Here is an 18,308-nt window from a genome sequence, read left to right on the forward strand (position 1 = left end):
CACCCAAGGCGGTGGTTTACCCAATGGCTGATGTCAGAGGTTCGAGTCTGCTTATTTTCAGTTTACTTCTTCTAAACATATCAGGATAATCTTTTTTATTAAGGCTTTGGATTTGCCGCTAAACGAACACATTCGTGTTCCCGATTTCCCACCTCTTTTGAATGCGTTTAGGCGGCCAAGAGGGCACGTGCATCTGATTTCCTAATCTGGATATTCCAAATATATTACAGTTGAGCTCACGTGCTGGACTCTTTTCCCTTTCTTTTTAATAGGCAAGTTAGGGTTAAAAGAGACAATCCCATCGATTATGTCAAAAAATGCAGTTTCCACTTCAATATCTGAAGTTTCCGTGAGCCTGACACTGTATGTTGTCGGATGATTAAAATTTTAAAATTTTATTTATAATAAAAGCAATTAGTATATTGATATTAACAATAGTTTATGATGGTTTTAGCGACAATTTATAGTTCGACTCCCTTCCTTTAATAAAAAGGGACTAAAAATAATTTGTACAAAAAACACAAAGAAAAGAACTGGAAAAAAAAATAAAAGGGATCTACAATCTGCCTTCAATAATTTTTAACCTGCATGAAATTTTGCTTTATCAGGCATAAAAAAAATTCAAATCCATGTTCCTTTGGATTGGGTAGAAAGCTGTGAAAGCATTAATTCAACCATTTGCAGATGCCAATGCAGCCCTAGACCCGCCCCCAGCCTTAGGACACGTGTCCCCCTCGCCCACATGGGGTCATGTGCAAGGCCCATGGCTCACCATGCGTCCCTTAGGGTAGGGTTGCCGGTGTTTTTTCCTTTTTAATCAGTGATTAGGGAATTTTTTATAATATTGAGGTGGCTCAATTAAGCTTAATCTCAGAGAAAAAAAATTGATCCCACAAGAATTAAAGTTTAATTAATCTCATTTAACTAATTAAAAAAAAGCATGGAGTTAAGGGGTGGGTTCAATGATGCGCTCATGAAAAGTTGCACTGGCGCATAAACTTCCAAAAAGAGGCTCCGAGCCTGTGGACCCCGCTTTCTCGTCGCCAGCTTAGGGTTCTTCCCCACCGTTCACACAAAGCGGGTGAGTTATTAAGACTGCGCATTGGACCACGTACTCCATCACTCAGTTTAGCTCAATAACATACTTTTAATACTTATTTTTTATCAATTTATATACAATTATATATATTTATTCAGATTAATTATATTTATATGTTTTATATTGATAGATATATTGTTTAATTTATCCAAGTTGAGTCAGGCCGAACCCGACCCGATTTCTTGCATCCACTCTAAAAAGGTGCCATTGATTTTCAATTCTTTGTTCTAATAGAAACGATTTAATAGCATGAAAAATAATTTACGGTGTACAAAATGACTTATGATGGAGGAAATATGAGAGGAGACATAATTTTTGTAGGAGTGGAATTTCTGTCGTGTTTGATTTGAGAGTTTGAGTATACGAAAACTTTAAAAGGTAAAATTTAATTTCTCGTTCCCTACATGGAACTCAGCACAACATTTCATAACTTTGATGTTTATTTATTTCGCCATCTCTTTAAGTCATAAAATTTATGTCCATTTTGACAAATGAACCATGGGAAATCGCATTTATAATTAAAGTCTCTTAACCAAGTTGCAATTTTGCTCCATTAATTCGATTTGACTCGCTTCCTAACAGTTTCTAAAAAAATATTAAAAACCACAATAAATAGCTATTTAATAAGAAAGAAACTAAACTTTCTAGAAAAGAAATGACATTTCAATGAATGAATTAAAAATTTCCCAAAGAATATCAACTGGGATGCTAAAAATCGGTAGCTAGGCTTAGGAGAACTGGAAGCATATGAAAATGCCAAAAAAAAAACAGGCGAGGAAAGCGTCAGCATCTCTTAATAACGCGTCAAATCATTACCTTTTATACCAGCATTTATGAACTAAACTACAAATCAACAACGCGCCATACTCGCGATAGCTTCTTCATAAGAAATAAAGAAAATGAAGACTTATCTAGGCATTATTGCATTTACGATGTCCTTAAATGGAGATTCAGGTGGGGCTGCACGCTGAAATGGAAAAATCACCCAAAACTAAAGGCACCAATAATGGTTTGGGGGAAGTTTTTATTTACTTTTAGAAAATGAAAAAAAGGACGCGGGTTGCGGACTTGGCGGCATGTAATTGGAGGCTTTGTTTTTGAAAAAGCTGAAGAGTCATATGAACAGTAAAAGCCGAAACTTTTCGTCCGTATGCTGAAGACTCCATTAATTGCCGCGTGTGTTCGAACCCGTGGACTGAGTCCCAAACTGTGGACGGGTTCGGAGACTGCCGTGGATCGGGTCTGAGGGCAAGTAAATGAACCGGGTACGGGTCCAATTTCTCCATGTCGATTTTGGCTCCACGTCAGCTCCACGGCGTTCTTTTTCCCAAGTCCAAATCCATCTGGCGTCTAAAGTTAGGTTGACGCCCTTCCTGATGCAATACGGGTCGACTTTGGATAGATGTTCACATCGATGCTGACCCGGTAAGAAAAACAAGAGAGAGAAATTCCCCCAGATTTTTTGTTTTCCTGTGGGACCCGACCGGAATCCACGGGTTATTTCACAGAATCCGATCCCACAGGGAATAAGAGAAGGAAAAGAATATTTTCATTTCCGGCATCACATTTTATCGGTAATTTCAAACATTGGCCACAGTTGCGTGATTCTCTCGAGCTCCATGCATCCTTTCAAGCTAAAAGATAGTATTTACATTTTATAAAAAAAAAAAATAAAGAGAAAAAAAATCAATTTTATTTATTATGACTAATTAGTTACCTCTTTAGTTAAAAGGTCAATGGTAAAAAAAAGCCAACCAGGCTACCATTCGACAATTTTCGGTAAAATTCAGGCTCATATTTGGCATATAAAATATGAGGCCTGTTTTTGGGATTATCGATAAAGGGTGGCATCTAAATTGGAATTTCGCAATAGGAGAAGGAGTGAATTCGGATTCGGACCCATAAAAGGACCGCAGTTTTCTTATCCTAAGCCTGCGGTGGGGCCCACGACCCACCGCTTATAAAATGGGACCCCTCCGTCCCTGTGAGCTCTGCTTTGCAGAGGAGCCCATACACTGAGCGCTTTCCCTCCAACCGCCATGCCGAATCTTGCCACCGCCGCCCCGACCACCATTACTGCCAGCGAAGCCACCGCCGGCGACGTTCCGATACCGTACCTGACGCTCCAGGACAGGGTGGTGATCGTCACCGGCGCCTCCAGCGGCATCGGCCGGGGGATCGCGCTCCACCTCGCCAGCCTCGGCGCCCGCATCGTCGTCGTCTATGCCTCTTCTGCTGCCGAGGCGGCCGACGTCGTTTCTACCATAAACTGCTCCTCGCCGTCACCGGACCTTCCCCAGCCCCGCGCCATCTCCATTAGGGCTAACGTCTCCGACGCCGCTGACGTCAAGGCCCTGTTCGACGGGGCGGAGGAGTTCGCCGGAGGCAGCCCGCCGCACGTGCTCGTGAACTCGGCCAGGATCCTCGACTCGGCGTACCCCCCGATCTCCGCCATGTCGGAGGAGGAGTGGGAGCGCGTCTTCGAGACTAACGCCAAGGGAACTTTCTTGTGCTGCCGGGAGGCCGCGAACCGGCTGAGGCGGGGCGGGGGCGGCCGGATCGTCAACGTATCGTCGTCGCTCGTGGGCGCCCTGCGCCCCGGGTACGGCGCCTACGTCTCGTCCAAGGCCGCCGTGGAGGCGATGACGAAGATCCTAGCGAAGGAGCTCAAGGGGTCGGGGATCACGGCCAACTGCGTCGCGCCCGGGCCGCTCACCACCGAGATGTTCCTCAAAGGGAAGTCGCCGGAATCTGTCGATCGAGTCGTGTCCGACACGCCGATGGGACGTCTCGGGACTCCGGAGGACGTCGCGGCTGTCGTCGGATTCCTCGCCGGAGACTCGGGCCAGTGGGTCAACGGCCAGGTGATTAGGGTTAACGGCGGCCTCCTATGACGAAAAAGTCGGATTTATCCCCGCCTTGTTTTCCTCTTCGTCTTTGTACCCTTGAGGATTGCTGTAATTGACGGATGGCTCCTTTTCCTTTTTTTAATTTTTTTCCTTTTTAATTTTTTTTTTTTTTTGGTGTCATTGAATAGCTTTTGAATTGTAAAAACCGTGTAGTGTTTGTTAAACAATTCCGCGCGACGTTGTTTAGAACACTATATTAGATAATAGGGTCATATTGTACATGGAAAAGAATGAAACCATTTTCTCTTCCGAATTTATTTGATCGCAAGGCCCCTTTTTGGTTTTCATAATCGGTTTAAATAATTTAATCAAATGACTCGAGGGGCGCTTTATACGGCGGGTGAAAAATTTTAGGGAAGGTGAAATCTTCAGTATTTGTAGAAGCATCAAATTTCAGTCACCAGTTCAATGCACCGGGAAGAGTCGGCTTTTCCCGGTGGGAGACTGTAGCACCAGCGAGGTTGTTCAGGTTTTATCAAGACCTTAATATTTAAAAATTTAATTTGCTGCCATTATAGATTTTAGCAAGGGAAGCTCAACCCGCTGGTATGATCAAGAAATGCATCGATAAATGAAGTGCCAAGTATCTTTAAAATGTGAGGGAATGGTAAACAAAAAATTGAGATTATCATTTATACAACTTTAATATGGTTTAAGCAACAAAAGGTACTAGCACTTATATGAATACACCTTCACAAAGAACACAAATCTTATAGTGGGAAATGCTTTTGAAAATTCTTACTTGAAAGGATTAGGATAAGAAATAAGAGAACTGTTGCCCTCAATGGGTGTAGCATAACTCGCCGGGCAGGTAAACATACAAAATCCACATGGCTTGTTTGATTGTTGTTGGCGTTATTTTACTGGACCGTAAAAGGTATAATTGCAACATTCAAGTTGAAGAGTGTATCGCAACCAAGTTTCAATTGTGGTGGGTTGTTACTCTCTTATTCACCTAAAGATAGAAGAGAAATTGTTGATCCTTTTAACATAACTAAAAGCAGAGTCCATGAAATAAAAGTAGGAATTTTCATTCATATGAACCAGAAATCTCAAGCAAGTTTATTTCCCACCATAAGACCATATTTTGATTTACATTCACTTGCTTACAAGAATGAATTCCTTTGAATATTTTACGTAACATAGCATGCCAGTTCCTGAAGAATTCTCCTATGTTTGAAATGAATTAAAACTTCAAAATCGTTTTGTTGCTTCGTTCAAATCAGCACTATCATTCATCTTCTTTTCCTGCTTTACTTCTATTCCCTGCCAAAATCAGTTACGGTTCTCTTGAGAAAAGTTCTTTGGCAGCACTCTTTCATCCTCTATCAGTCATTATTTACATATTTAACTGTTTATATGGCACTACAGTTGATGCGTCGACTTCCAGCAAGTCCAGAATGTTGAAGACAAGCTTCATTAAAGAGGGTGGAATGTTAAAAGGGCAACATTCCTTTCTTTTCCTTTATTAATATATATTATGTAGATGGCAGAGTTCAATTGTAGTTCTGCCTCAGGGCGCAGTTTCAATTATTTAGAATGATGCAGATATCTTATGTGTCCCTTTCTTTAATGTTTAATAAAATTATTTTGTGGGCTTTTCACTTTGAAAAGACCATTTTCACAAGAGGACCACACCTCATGAGAAGAAGAAGAATGGAATCTTACTAGTTATAGGTAGCAACCCTTTATCCCTGTAGGGTGTAGGGTTTGCTTTGGGTGTCTCAGGTGTTGCCCTCGCCATGCTTCAACTTACAGGTTAGTGGCTTCTTTTTTACAGCACAAAAGGTTGATACCATAAGAATTAGAAACGAAAACTGGCCACCCACCGAGCCTGACCCCCTCTGTTGCGCCAACCCCTTGGGAACGAATGGAATCTTATAGTTATTAGAAGAAAGAAAAAAAAAAGTGGCAAATAAGGATCCTGCATTTTTTTAACCTTCAGCTGCGCATGCACTTTGCGGAAGGAGAAAAACTAAACTTGTTTGGATTTTGGGAGCTCTCCATTCTCAGTAATTTCTTTCCATGGAAGGCCAAGATATTTTGGTCATGGAGCGCTCCAGTCACCATTATATATATATATATATATATATATATATATATATATATATATATATATAAGCCTTAAAAATTAATTGAGAAAAAAGAAGATATTCAAAGCCTTCTAACATTTTAATCATTTAGTTAGGTCCCAGTAAAGTCATAGTCAATAATGCTTATCCTCATATCAGAGTTTTGAAAAAGTTATTTTATACTTTTTTTATTGTTTTAAAGAGGTCACAAAGCAAAATAGCTTAAATTGCACAAAAACTTAATATCATTTATAATATATATATATGTATATATATATATATAAATATAAGGATAAGTGTGGTAATGTGGGGAAAGAAGACAAAGGGAGGGCTGATGGTGAGAGTGATAAAAAATTAAATGGAAGTTTTGGTGGTCACACTTCACGAGAAGGCGACGCTTGCAAAAGCGTCGCATTCAGACAAGTCCACGTCGAGCAGCATGCCATGTTTGGATGCTTCGTAGAAGAACACTAAATTCCTGGTTTTCGGTGCACTAAAGCATGATATTGGAGTGTGACATTGAGTGCCCACGGTCTTCTTCATCTTTACGTGCCTTTCATACCTTCTCTTTTGTCTATTCTAGCCGTCCCACGGCGGACCCACTTCGTGTTTGTGTTGCCAAAATAAGAAAGAGGAAAAGGCCTTTGGAACCTTTAAATTTTAGTTTGCCCTTTGAATTTCATTTTTGTGAGCGGGGTTTCTTCAAGATATAGGGTCTGCTTTCGGTGCATCGGAGTGTCACCGGGGATCGTGTTCAATTTGCACCACGGTAGCGCCCTTTCAACCTCATCAATATCTTTATATTTCCAGCTATTCGAATTTTGAAGTTGGTGTTTCTTCTTTTATCTCATTTTATTAGGTTGCGTTTGATTTTTCATGGATCTGAGATCCGAGGTGATCTAAAATCAAATGATAGCTGACAAGCTGTGGATCTCAGTATCAACCTCTGGACATGGATTCAAATCTACGCTACATTGTAAAAACCATTGGTTTGTAAAAACCATTGGTTTGAGGTCGGACCGGAGAAGGGTGGACCTCAAAACTGCAGACCTGAGATCCGCGGTGATCTCACGTCCACGGCAAGCAAACGCAACCTTATTTATCCTTTTTCCCTCCACCAGCGAGAGAGGTTTAGGAGCATTTGATTAACTTAAACTTCAAGATCCATAAATTTAATGTGGATGCCATATGATATGATTTTGCTAATGTAACAAAAGATCCGCCATAGAATTTATGGTTTTTCAAACTAAGAATCAAACTTAAGATCCATTTAAAATCATTAGTTTATCCTTTTGCATTGAAAAACTAAACTCAACATAAAACATGTATTGTTTTTCTAAAGATACTTCATGTACAACAGTTCTGCATCGAAAATTTTGAAAAAAGTTCATGATTGTATGTGTATGAGTTCTTCAACATTATATATATATATATATATAAACTTTGTAGATGTTGTATGACTTATGAGACAACAACTTTGGTGTTTGTTGGACTCCACGGCGATGCAAATTTGGGGACCAAGTGTCATATAAAATAATTTGATTATTACTTTAACTATTGATAGCAAGTTACCATGCTTGTTTTGCCAGCAAAGTGGGAGTAAGGATGACGCCTTGAGTGCAAACATGGCAAGATGTAGACAGACAGAAGTGCTTTTCCACCTTTTAAACTTTATATTTACTAGCATTTCTTAATACATCATGAGAGAGAGAGAGAGAGAGAGAGAGAGGTTTGACAGTATACCAAGTTTGGCTTACTTGACAAATCAAACTTGTGTAATGGTGCAACTTTTAAGAAGATACAAAAAAGGCCATGAAAGAGGTGATATTTATTTTTATGCAAAAGAAACTTATAGTGACAATTTGGGCAAAATTTGATCAACGGGCCTCCTTTTTGTATATTATTTAAGAAACAACTATTTACATTTTTTTCACCAAGACTATATTTTCTTGTAGAAAACTACCACATGAAAGCCTAAAGCAAATTTTCGCTAATCTGAAAAAAGGTGTTGGTTGAAATTTTAAGATTGTGATTTAGTGATAGGAGGCAATATTGATCAACAAAATATTATTTCTTTTTGAAATTGTAGGCAAAAAACATAGTTAAAACATTAATTAATTAATTCCCCAAAATATAAATGTATGAACATGGTAAATTTTAAATAGGTTATAAATCCAAGATGTTTTCATGGTTTGAGTAAAAAAAAAAAAAAGAGAGTTTGTGAAACTCTTGATGCATAACTCTTGGCACAACACCAAGAGTTTTCGAAATATTAAAATATAGAACATTAAAAGTTTCAAATGATCATTAAATATAATATTCACACATTTCTATGCATTAAATGATCTAATATTCACTTGATATCATTAAATATATAGTTGAAACAGCCAAATTACTTACCATATTATTTTTACGTTTTGTGTCGTTCACTCATTATGAGAACTCAAAGCTGTTTGAAAAAATATAAATATTATATATATATATATATATAGAAGTGCATATAGTCTGCTATATTACTTATTTAATTGTACCAACTATGCAGCGAAATGGGTGACATTTGTCAGGTGAAATGTTTTCAATAAAATAATTATTCTTTTCTTTTTCTGAATTGTATTCTGGTCCTTGTATTGATAGTTGAGATGTGCCAAAGCTAAGGAAACTGCAGCTGGCAAATGATGCATCGATGGCTCCGTTAGTCAGATTCAACGTCGTCATTCATTCCGTCATCTTCCCTTGTTGCTTTCACGACTCTGCTTTCTTTGTTTGTTGTTGCTTTGGATCCTCCATGATCCATATCATTTTCTATTCTTCCTTGGAACAAGTTGAATGTATCTTTTAAGGGACGACCTTCTAACTGTAATTCCAAAATGGGCCTTGAGTTTTCTTTTTCTTCGGATGCTAATAAGAGCGCGCGCTCACAGTAGCATAACATAATAACATAACTGATCGGACTGGTAGTGCAAAAAAGGCAATTCTTATTCGTGTTATCAACTCGGGCCTTCTATTCAGCCCCTGATCCAACTATGATCAGGAGCATTGATATGCGTTTGAATTGAGTGTTGGATTTGGATATTATGAAACTGCATGTTGAATCTCCATTAGTATTTTGAATGTGAATTTGGTTACCAGATCCAATTTAACGGATTAAAATCAGACTAGCAATTCACTAATTTGGTATGCCTATTCCATTTACATCCTTAATTAAATATAGAGCCTTATAAACAAGGGTTCAATACCAGAGCTTTGCCGTTATCCTTCTACTAAAATGCATAGGTTAACATAAAAAAATTGATAGTAGTTCCAATATCTTTTGTGTAAAAGCGAAAATATTTCTGATCAACTTAAATTTGTAAAACATAGACGACGTGATCTAACTTGGGGTCACTTCTTGGCATTTATCAGTAGGAATGTCATGAGCATATGCAGTTAAAGAATAAACATCGTCATATTCGATTGATCGGATTTTACTTAATAGAATCAGACCGAGATCTGTATTCAAGCATCCAAAATGGAAACCATATCGAGTTTTTCCGTGTAATCATATTCAGTGCCAAATTTATAATTTGATTACAGTTCGATTTGAGTTTTTACATTGAATTTGGACTACATTTTTTTTATATCAGAATGTTGTTTGTTCACCTGCGACGCTTTGTCATGCATCATGATCGAGTTCATTCACAACAACAGGTGAAAGAGCATAACACCTAAGTTCCGCACCTTATACAAATGCCAGAAAAATACTAGAGAAACCTTAGTGACTGTCAAATTATAGCAAAAAATTGGGCCTTACACCAAAAAAAAAAAAATTCAATTTTACTCTGAACAAAGTTGCTTCTGTTACCAATGTAGGTTCATTAACCATAAGAAGAGGGTATGAAAGCCTGTCCCATCTTATACCAAATGGAACTCAACTGTCCTCTTCCACTCTGTCTCCCCATATACCAGTAGGAGAGCTATCATAGAGCTCGGGTGGGCAACTGCCCACCCAAGCCTGTTTAATCCCCTATAAAATTTTTATTTATCATTTGTTGGGTTCAGGCCTATATACGGGGGTGCCCACACCAGACCGACTAGACCCATGCCAGTGCCATATAGCGCTATATGTACTCAGTGTAGGCCTGGGCACCGGGCCGGGTCGCCGGCGGGTACCCGATACCCGGCCCGGAACGGGCCCGGGTCCGGGCCTTGCATTGCCATTGTCGGGCAAAAGCGCATTGGGCCCGGCCCGGCCCGTCATCAAAACGGGCCGGGTCCGAGTTATCATCAAGGCCCGGCAGGGCCCGTTAGGTTGGAACAGCATAACCTGGTTTTTCCCTTTTCGTTTGAAAAAGAGGGACATGCGCTGCGCAGCCTGTGCGATCCACCTGCGTGAGAGAAAAATGTTGGATTTCTAAGATAAAAGGCATCTGCAAGACACCATCATGGGAAGGACAGAGGGGAGTACAGAGGCACCATCGTCATCCTCTCTGTCTCTCTCTCGCTCAATCTGTTTTTCACCAAGGCACCATCTGTCCTATCATTTGGAGCACCCCAACCACTCTCTCGTCTGTCTGTCAAGGAACAGGGAACCTATCGAATTTGGGAAAGGTGGTGTTTATCATATATGGTGGATGTGGGTGATGATCAGAAGCACCAGGAGGAGGGGGACGTCGGCCGGCGGCAGAGGCATCACTTAGTGTTGATGCACGGGGTGGGGCATGGGGCTTGGTGCTGGTACAAGGTGATGACCTCCTTTAGGCCGGCCATTCGTCACCTGCGTCGACCTCTCCTCCATCGGCATCGACGCTTCCGACGCCAACGCAGCAACGCCAACGCCCTCTCCTCCTGTGACGATCAGAAAAACGAGCCGGGCCGGGTAGCGGGCGAGGTTGTGTAGGCCCGGTACCCGGCCCGGCCCGACCCGTTAATAATCGGGCCGGGCAGCGGGCCGGCTGGATTCAAAATAAAGTGATATCGGGCCCGATATAAACGGGCCGGGCCAGCCCGGCCCGGCCCGATGCCCAGGCCTAACTCAGTGCTCTTCAACTAAAATTTTCTCGCTCCGCCACTGCCGTATACCTAGGTTTCACAACGGCAATATATATATATATAAGCACTAATTTAAGTTTTACAAAACCCACTTTGATTTGACAATAATAAAATCACTTTGGCTAGGTTGGACATATAACTCTAGGATATTAACTCCGATGGGATATTTGATCTGCCATTTACAAGATTAGTAGTTTGAGTATTAAACGAAGTAGGCATGCAGTACAGTGAAAACGTTTTTGATACTTGAGCATATTTTGTTGTTTCTGATCTGAAAAGTGAGAAGCTCGCCTACTTGTCGATAGCTCTCTTCTTCTTGTTTCTTTTTCATGAGAATCAATCCTGACAGAGAATATGGGGGCAAGATATTCGGGTCATGCAATGATCGACCTCGGCGGAAAGACGATGGCGATGCAGTTCCCCATGCAGTAATCGATGTGCCACTCAGCCCGAACTCTGTGAAACCGAAGGTGCTTCATCTCTGCAGAAAGCATGGCCGCCATGTGAGGTTTCCAGAGTTTCTTTAGGAACAGGAAGATCCAGTTAACAGAAAAGAATTAATGTTGCTTTGTGCCATACCCCTAGTGTATGCTGCCAAGCTACATTTCATATGTAGCTTTTTTTTTTTTTTTTTGAAATCAGACCCTTCTTAAATTAATGTTCCCTGGTATCCTTATCCCGCAGCCTGTATTGTGTTTGATATTGTGACCTTTTCCACCCATTATTGAGGGCTGAGATAAGGAGTCTTTGAGGACGTTTAATAACAGAAAACACGATCTTTTGATCATAGGTCCTGTGTGCTTATCTTAAATTTCATATCTGCGGTGATCGGAGATCCAAGGTTTTGAGATCTGACCCACCTCTCCCCCCAGTCAAATCTCAAATCTAGGGGTGAACAACGAGTCGAGCTTGACTCGTTAAAGCTCGGCTCGTGAACATTTGCTTAATGAGTCGAGCTCGAGTTCACAAATCGACTCATTTAAATAACCCAGTCGAGTTTGAGTTCATTGAAGTTCTAAACTCGAACTGTTAAAGCACGACTTGGCTTGAAAATGATGTGTGGCGATTTTTAAATATCATGCTCGTTTTTGTAATTAAACATCTGGAATATTGACGTTAATTAATTATGTAAGATTTTACAAAAGCTCCTTCAAATTTGTCAAACCCTGATCGAGTCAAGCTCGATTTATGTGAAAGTAATAGTCCATATTTTCAAATGAGTTTGTCGAGCCTTAATTGAGCTCAACATATAACTGCTGAGTTGAGCTCAAGCTGCTTTTGTCGAGCTATTATTGAGCTCAAGCTCGAGGTTTCATTAGTCGAGCCGAGTTCGAGCTGACTCGACTCAGCTGGTGTTCACCCTTGCTCAAATATGCACTTTTGACACTATAGCATGGATTTGAATTCCAGGTTGGGGTGGACTTGGATCTGAGATCTATGGAAAATCAAACGCAACCATGGTGTTTCATAAGAGGACACTGAATGCAGTGTTCCGCGAATATGTTCTAAAATTTTGGCAAATTTGTGGAATATTGTATACCAAATAATGCAATATTTCTCTCACCAAATGCCCTCTAAATATATCTGTTTTTTCAAATGTATTCAAGAAACACTGCATTCCAAAGAAGACCGCATTCCTACTACCGAACGGCCCTTGGGGTAAAATTTCCTCCTGTTCTTAACCAATGAACTTTGCGGTGGACTTTTTATGCGGATATATTGTCTCCCATGTTTCAGTTCACTCCAAAATCAGGATACAATTTTCTCAAATTTTGGTCTAAATGAAATCTTAACCCTACCTGCTACCATTGTTAACTAGATCGCTTGCTATCATTTCGTTGTAAAATAACTTCTGTTCTTTCGTTTTAATGAAGAGGTGCCCTTCAAAGCTAGGCTTGATAGATTCGAGACTGATCTGAGATCTGCAGTGGAAGAGATCCGATATTTAAACATACAGTGGATTTCATATCCATAGTTTTCAACACCATTCTATAAAAGATCTAAATGGAACCAAATCCGTAAAGATCTCATATGGATCTCTCTCTCTTGGATTTCTTGTCCTCAAATTTTATTATATATATATATATATATATATATATATATATATATATATATATATATATATATATATATATATCCTTCCAAAAACTCACTCTCTCTAGCAACCTGCCCCATCTTGAAGATCTCATTAACGTTCGTGACCTGCCATCCTCGAAAATATAAGTCTGAATTTTGAAATTCCTTCCTTCTCAAAGCCTTGTTGCGATCATCTGAAAAAGCAGCACCCAACATCTTTTAACTACGCTACCACTAAAACCACATTGGCACCTCCTGTCGCTGAGCTAGGAGTTTGAACCTGCGGGCACTTGGATATTAAGTTTTCGATCTTATCAATATATAAATAAATATTTTGAGTAGGTCTGTGTGGGCAATTGTCCACACAACTTATCCTTTGGCCTCCAATTATTTGCTCACTGTATGCCTAAGACCCAGCATTATCTAAAAATGGATCATGATATGATCAGAGGGGAAGGGGGCCAGTAGGGCCATGGTCCCCTCTCAAAATATATATATATATATATATATATATATATATATATATATATATATATATATATATAATCATTTATTTCATATAAAAATTTTGATAAATGATATTTCGACCCCTTTCAAAATTTTGAAATTATAATTTGACCCTTCATAAAAAATTCTTAGCTATGCCCCTGAAGAGGTACGTAGCACTCCACTATGGAGGCCTTTGAACTTTGAAGCGAAAACTTTCTTAATTTGTGTTTTTTTTTTTCCTTTCCTTTCTTCACTTATTAGGTAAAACAAGAAGAACAAATTTTGGAGGGAAAATAAGGCCGACCCTTTTTCCTCCGAAGGATCACGAATCGGATATACCCTTAATTATATTCGCTTTTTTGGATATTCACATGTTTAGATTTGAAATATGAATATAGAAAAGTCATATCTAAATTCAAATCCAAATTCGATCTGAATCCAATTTTTATACTCATATCCAAATATGAATTCGAATTTTGAATCGAATTTTGCCGATTTTCAAAATGTAAGAGTATTAGATGTAAGATATTCGTATAAAAATAAATCCAATCTTAATCTGTATCTAAATCCGATTGTATATTTATGCATATTCGAATCTACATTCAATAGAATGTCATTTCTTAAATCCAAATTCGATCCGATCTTTTAATCAGATATTAGTTTGTTGTCTACATTTGATTTTTCGGATCAGTTCGATCCAAATCTAATATTTTGACATTCCTATTTCCACCACTTTTTAGCCTTTTACAACATCAGGAAAGTAAATTTTTTTTACGTTTCATGTCAGAATGTACAAACACCTGAAATCACACCCACAATGTAAACTTTGATTTTTTTTTTTTTTTTTAATGGGAATTAAGACTGAGTAACGACCAAAATTTTGTGAATAGAACCACAAACCACTTTCCAATTTAAACAAGAAACAACCAGAGCTAGAGCAGGATTTGGACTACGGAGGATTTTGCAGAGTTTGCTGCACGTAAGAGCTTTGTAAGCTCAACGGGTTCTTATGGCTAGTCTTTCAAATAAAGCAACTTTTTCTTTTAATGTTTCTTTGCTTTGAGCGTTTCTCGCCCAGGCAGAGCAGGAAATTTTGGCTGGAAGGGCACTAAAGATGTATATTTTGTTATTAAAAACATATTTTATATTTAAATTTTTTTTACTTTATATTTAAAAAACATTTTTTTTATTTTAACTGAGTAGGATCAAATCAAACTCGAGCTTGGGTTTCGAGCTTGGGCCAAGCAGGACAGGAGGTTTAAGAAAAACTATAACAAAATTAAGTATATTTTTATATTACTCTAAGAAGGTAAAATAATAAAAGTTTTTTGTTTAAGGATATCAGTTTGCTAAAAGTAAGCAAATAGATTTTGAAGAAAGAGGACTTCCATTCTAGAATTTTCGAATCTTGCTTGTGGGTCCCGCCTGTGAATCTCTGTTCCGATCCCTTCCCCTGTTTTTCCGGCTTGCGTAGAACCGCCAGCAGAAAAACTGCAGGCGGCCGAAAATGCATCAACAAAGCTTCGGCCTTGTCTGCGTTGAAGACAGTAAGCGGACGAATTCGATGCATAAAGTGAATCATAGAACAAGAATAGATACAACAAGTCGTCATAACTATGAAGTCAAGTAAAACACAGGACGAAATGGACGGGGCAATTTAACACATACAAAGACGGGAAGGCATGCCGGAGATGACCAGAGAAGGGATGGAGTTACACAAGGACAACGCCTGAATTCATACAAGCAGAATCCATTCGTAGATTAATGTCAATCAAAGGAACCCCAACCTACAGATATAGGCAGCCGTCTGATGACCCTGAACAGCAAGTTGGATCGCAGGAGTGGTTGAAGGAGCTGGGCGCGAGATTGCCGCTGCTCTGATCTCTGGAAGTAGTCGTTAATGCCAGGAACACAGAGGCAAGAGAAATGGTGGAGACGAAGAGGCAAGTCCTGACGGTCGTCTCCCTAAGCCGATGGCCTAGAAAGACGGGGACGAGTGAGGCAGCCCAGGCACTTGGATTCCAAGGAGGAGCAGCAAGAGGGCGAATTCTTCGGGGATGAGAGATTGGGGAGCCAGCGTCGCCGCGGCGCCACTGGCAAGTTCATTTAGAAGGAAGATGCCGACCATCATGGAGTGTCACAGCAACAAAAACATTGCCAATACTTTGCTCTGCTGCATTGCTGCTGCCAATAACTCTGCTTTGACTTCAAATAACTCAAGATGGAAGGCGAGACCGAGAATTTTGGTGGAAGTGGCAGAGGAAAGTGGCCGCAGAGGCGGCAACCATCTGCCGGCCGGAGTGGCTGCATCCAGAGCAAGAATAAAGCAATGCGACCAGCAAGAGTTGGAGAGATGGTGATGAGCTGCAGCTAGAAGGGAGACTGCCAGTCTGCTAGTGGGTATGTGGTTGGCTAAATATCGTACCTAGTTCTTAATCGCTTCCGTTGTTAAAAGGCGGTTGTGTTCACGTCTCCATGCTTTTCGGTTTGATATCTTTCAACGATACATATTCATTATTTTGCCAATAGAGGACAGCAGCCTATCTCTCAGCAATGTTTCATTCGGTTAAGATGAATTCAGATGACATTGATAGAAAAATAGAAGCAGAAATCTTTGAGCCACACTGCAAAAATTGGCGTAATTAAAAACACAAGTTCATAATAATAATTAGCATCAATTAACCTTAAATTAATGCGTTGGAAAACAGATATATGCTCATTAGATTATATTAACATACTGAACTATATATATTAGATAAATTTAAATTAGTTGTTTTTATTAAAATTTAAAAATAATTATATGAAGGTCCTTTTTTCCTTTGTTGCTGGTAGAGATTCATTGGAGGAAAACCTAATTTTTCAAAATTAAGTATATTTTTATATTACTCTAAGAAGGCAATATATATATATATATATATTACGAATTTATAGGTATCCGTTTGCTAAAACACAGGCGCACAAATTTTTTTGCAATAGATTCCTTAATTTTGGACATTTCATCAACTTTATTTATTTCTTCTAAACAATTTAAAATATGCCAATATTGGCTTATGCATTTGAGCTGCTGACGGAGTCAAATGAATTCGTCCTGTACCTTGCGTCGTTATATATAGCCACAGCGACATGATCATATTCATATTCAGTGTAATATTAATTGCAAACCAATGCTGTCAAAATCTGTTGATGTGAATCACATAGGTGGGACAATTTCACCAACCAGATCATGTCAAACATTTTCTTAATTATATTCTTGAGGACCTGAGGTTTAAAAGAATGCGTACAATGATTGTTTTTGCCAGTTCATAACCGATTTGGCTGTTCGCTGAATCGATAACATCCACTACATTTTTAATTTTAATAACACGAAGCAAATCCAATTTTAACATATAACGAAAAAATATAAACCTCTGCGGAGACACATTTTGGCGGAAGACGAAAATATAAATGATTAGAATTAAGATCTTAATTCTAACTCCAGAAAGTACAATTTTGTTTTTAAAATTTTAATTCTGAAATCAAAATTTCAATACCATCAATAAATTTCGAAGACCAAACAGCATAAAAGACCAAACAGCATAAAAGGTCCAGGACTCGGCCCAAGTTGGCCTGATGCGTTATTTGATCTCAACCTAAATTACATAAGCCCCATCAGAATCAATTTAGAACAGGTCAGGTCATCCTTAACGAACCTAAGCTTGATTCACAGAAACTAAAACCAAGTAGAGTTACGTAAAGATCGCTCCTGCCCTCAACCAAGTTCAGTCCTCTCAATTCTCATAGTGCAATATCTTGAAATTTGATAACTTTTTTATTCAAAAAATATTTGGTTCATATTAGATAGTATAAAAGGTTCGATCATATGAAAACTTAAAATATATGAAACTGATTTCCTTTTGTCCATTGAAGATGTTGATTGCTTCATATGCATATGACTTAAACAAATAAACGGAGAGTACCAACCAACCAACCATTCCGTTTTATCTAGATAACTGGATGATCATGACGAAAGGCGATGAGAACAACAAATAAGACACAAGCCTAAACCAGAAGCCACAAAAGAATAGACGAAAAATAAAATAAAATAAAAATCAACGCATGAAGATGATGATAAGGATGATGGTGTGTCAGAAGTAGCTGGTAGACATCATGTGGAATCAGTGGGAATCCGTCTGATTTATATCATCACTCACACCATCGCCATCAATAGCAAGTGAATATCCAGAAGAAACAGAAATGGGGGAAAAAGTCGAGATAAATCAAAGAATAAAGGGAAAAAAAAAGCGAAATGTACCTACCTTGTCACCAAAAACCCTAAACATGAAATAGAAGAATTTTCGGAGCTAAAGGTAGATCGGAAAGAAACCCCTAATCTTGCCTAACGATAGAGTCCTCGACCCATTGGATCCAGATGCGAGGAATTGCAATATTAGGCGTCATCCGATAAACTCGGAAAATCAAAACCTTAACTTTCTTCGAGATACCACAAAGAAGAAGAACAAGAAAGAGAGATCTGAGATTCTGAACCAAAATCAATCCAGGACAGAAAAAAAAAAACGAAAATAAAGAAAACAACACTAATCTCACCCGTAACCACTAATCTCACCGAGAAGATTTCATTAATTTGTGGCCGAACCA

General features: G+C 39.0%; 1 protein-coding gene and 1 non-coding gene across 2 annotated transcripts; one reads left to right on the forward strand and one right to left on the reverse strand.

The window, feature by feature from the left end:
* The first annotated feature begins 3,104 nt into the window (after nucleotides 1-3,104).
* LOC116264358 (NADPH-dependent aldehyde reductase-like protein, chloroplastic) lies at nucleotides 3,105-4,199 on the forward strand. Its single transcript, XM_031644503.2, has one exon. It carries the CDS (start codon nucleotides 3,139-3,141, stop codon nucleotides 3,991-3,993), a length of 855 nt encoding a protein of 284 aa, XP_031500363.1. The 5' UTR covers nucleotides 3,105-3,138; the 3' UTR covers nucleotides 3,994-4,199.
* Nucleotides 4,200-17,792: 13,593 nt separating this feature from the next.
* LOC116246523 (small nucleolar RNA R12) lies at nucleotides 17,793-17,865 on the reverse strand. The gene has a single exon (XR_004170708.1). It is a non-coding gene; the product is annotated as a small nucleolar RNA R12 (small nucleolar RNA).
* Between the last annotated feature and the right edge of the window lie 443 nt (nucleotides 17,866-18,308).

This window comes from Nymphaea colorata, chromosome 1 (assembly GCF_008831285.2).
Source record: "Nymphaea colorata isolate Beijing-Zhang1983 chromosome 1, ASM883128v2, whole genome shotgun sequence".
Lineage (NCBI taxonomy): Eukaryota > Viridiplantae > Streptophyta > Magnoliopsida > Nymphaeales > Nymphaeaceae > Nymphaea > Nymphaea colorata.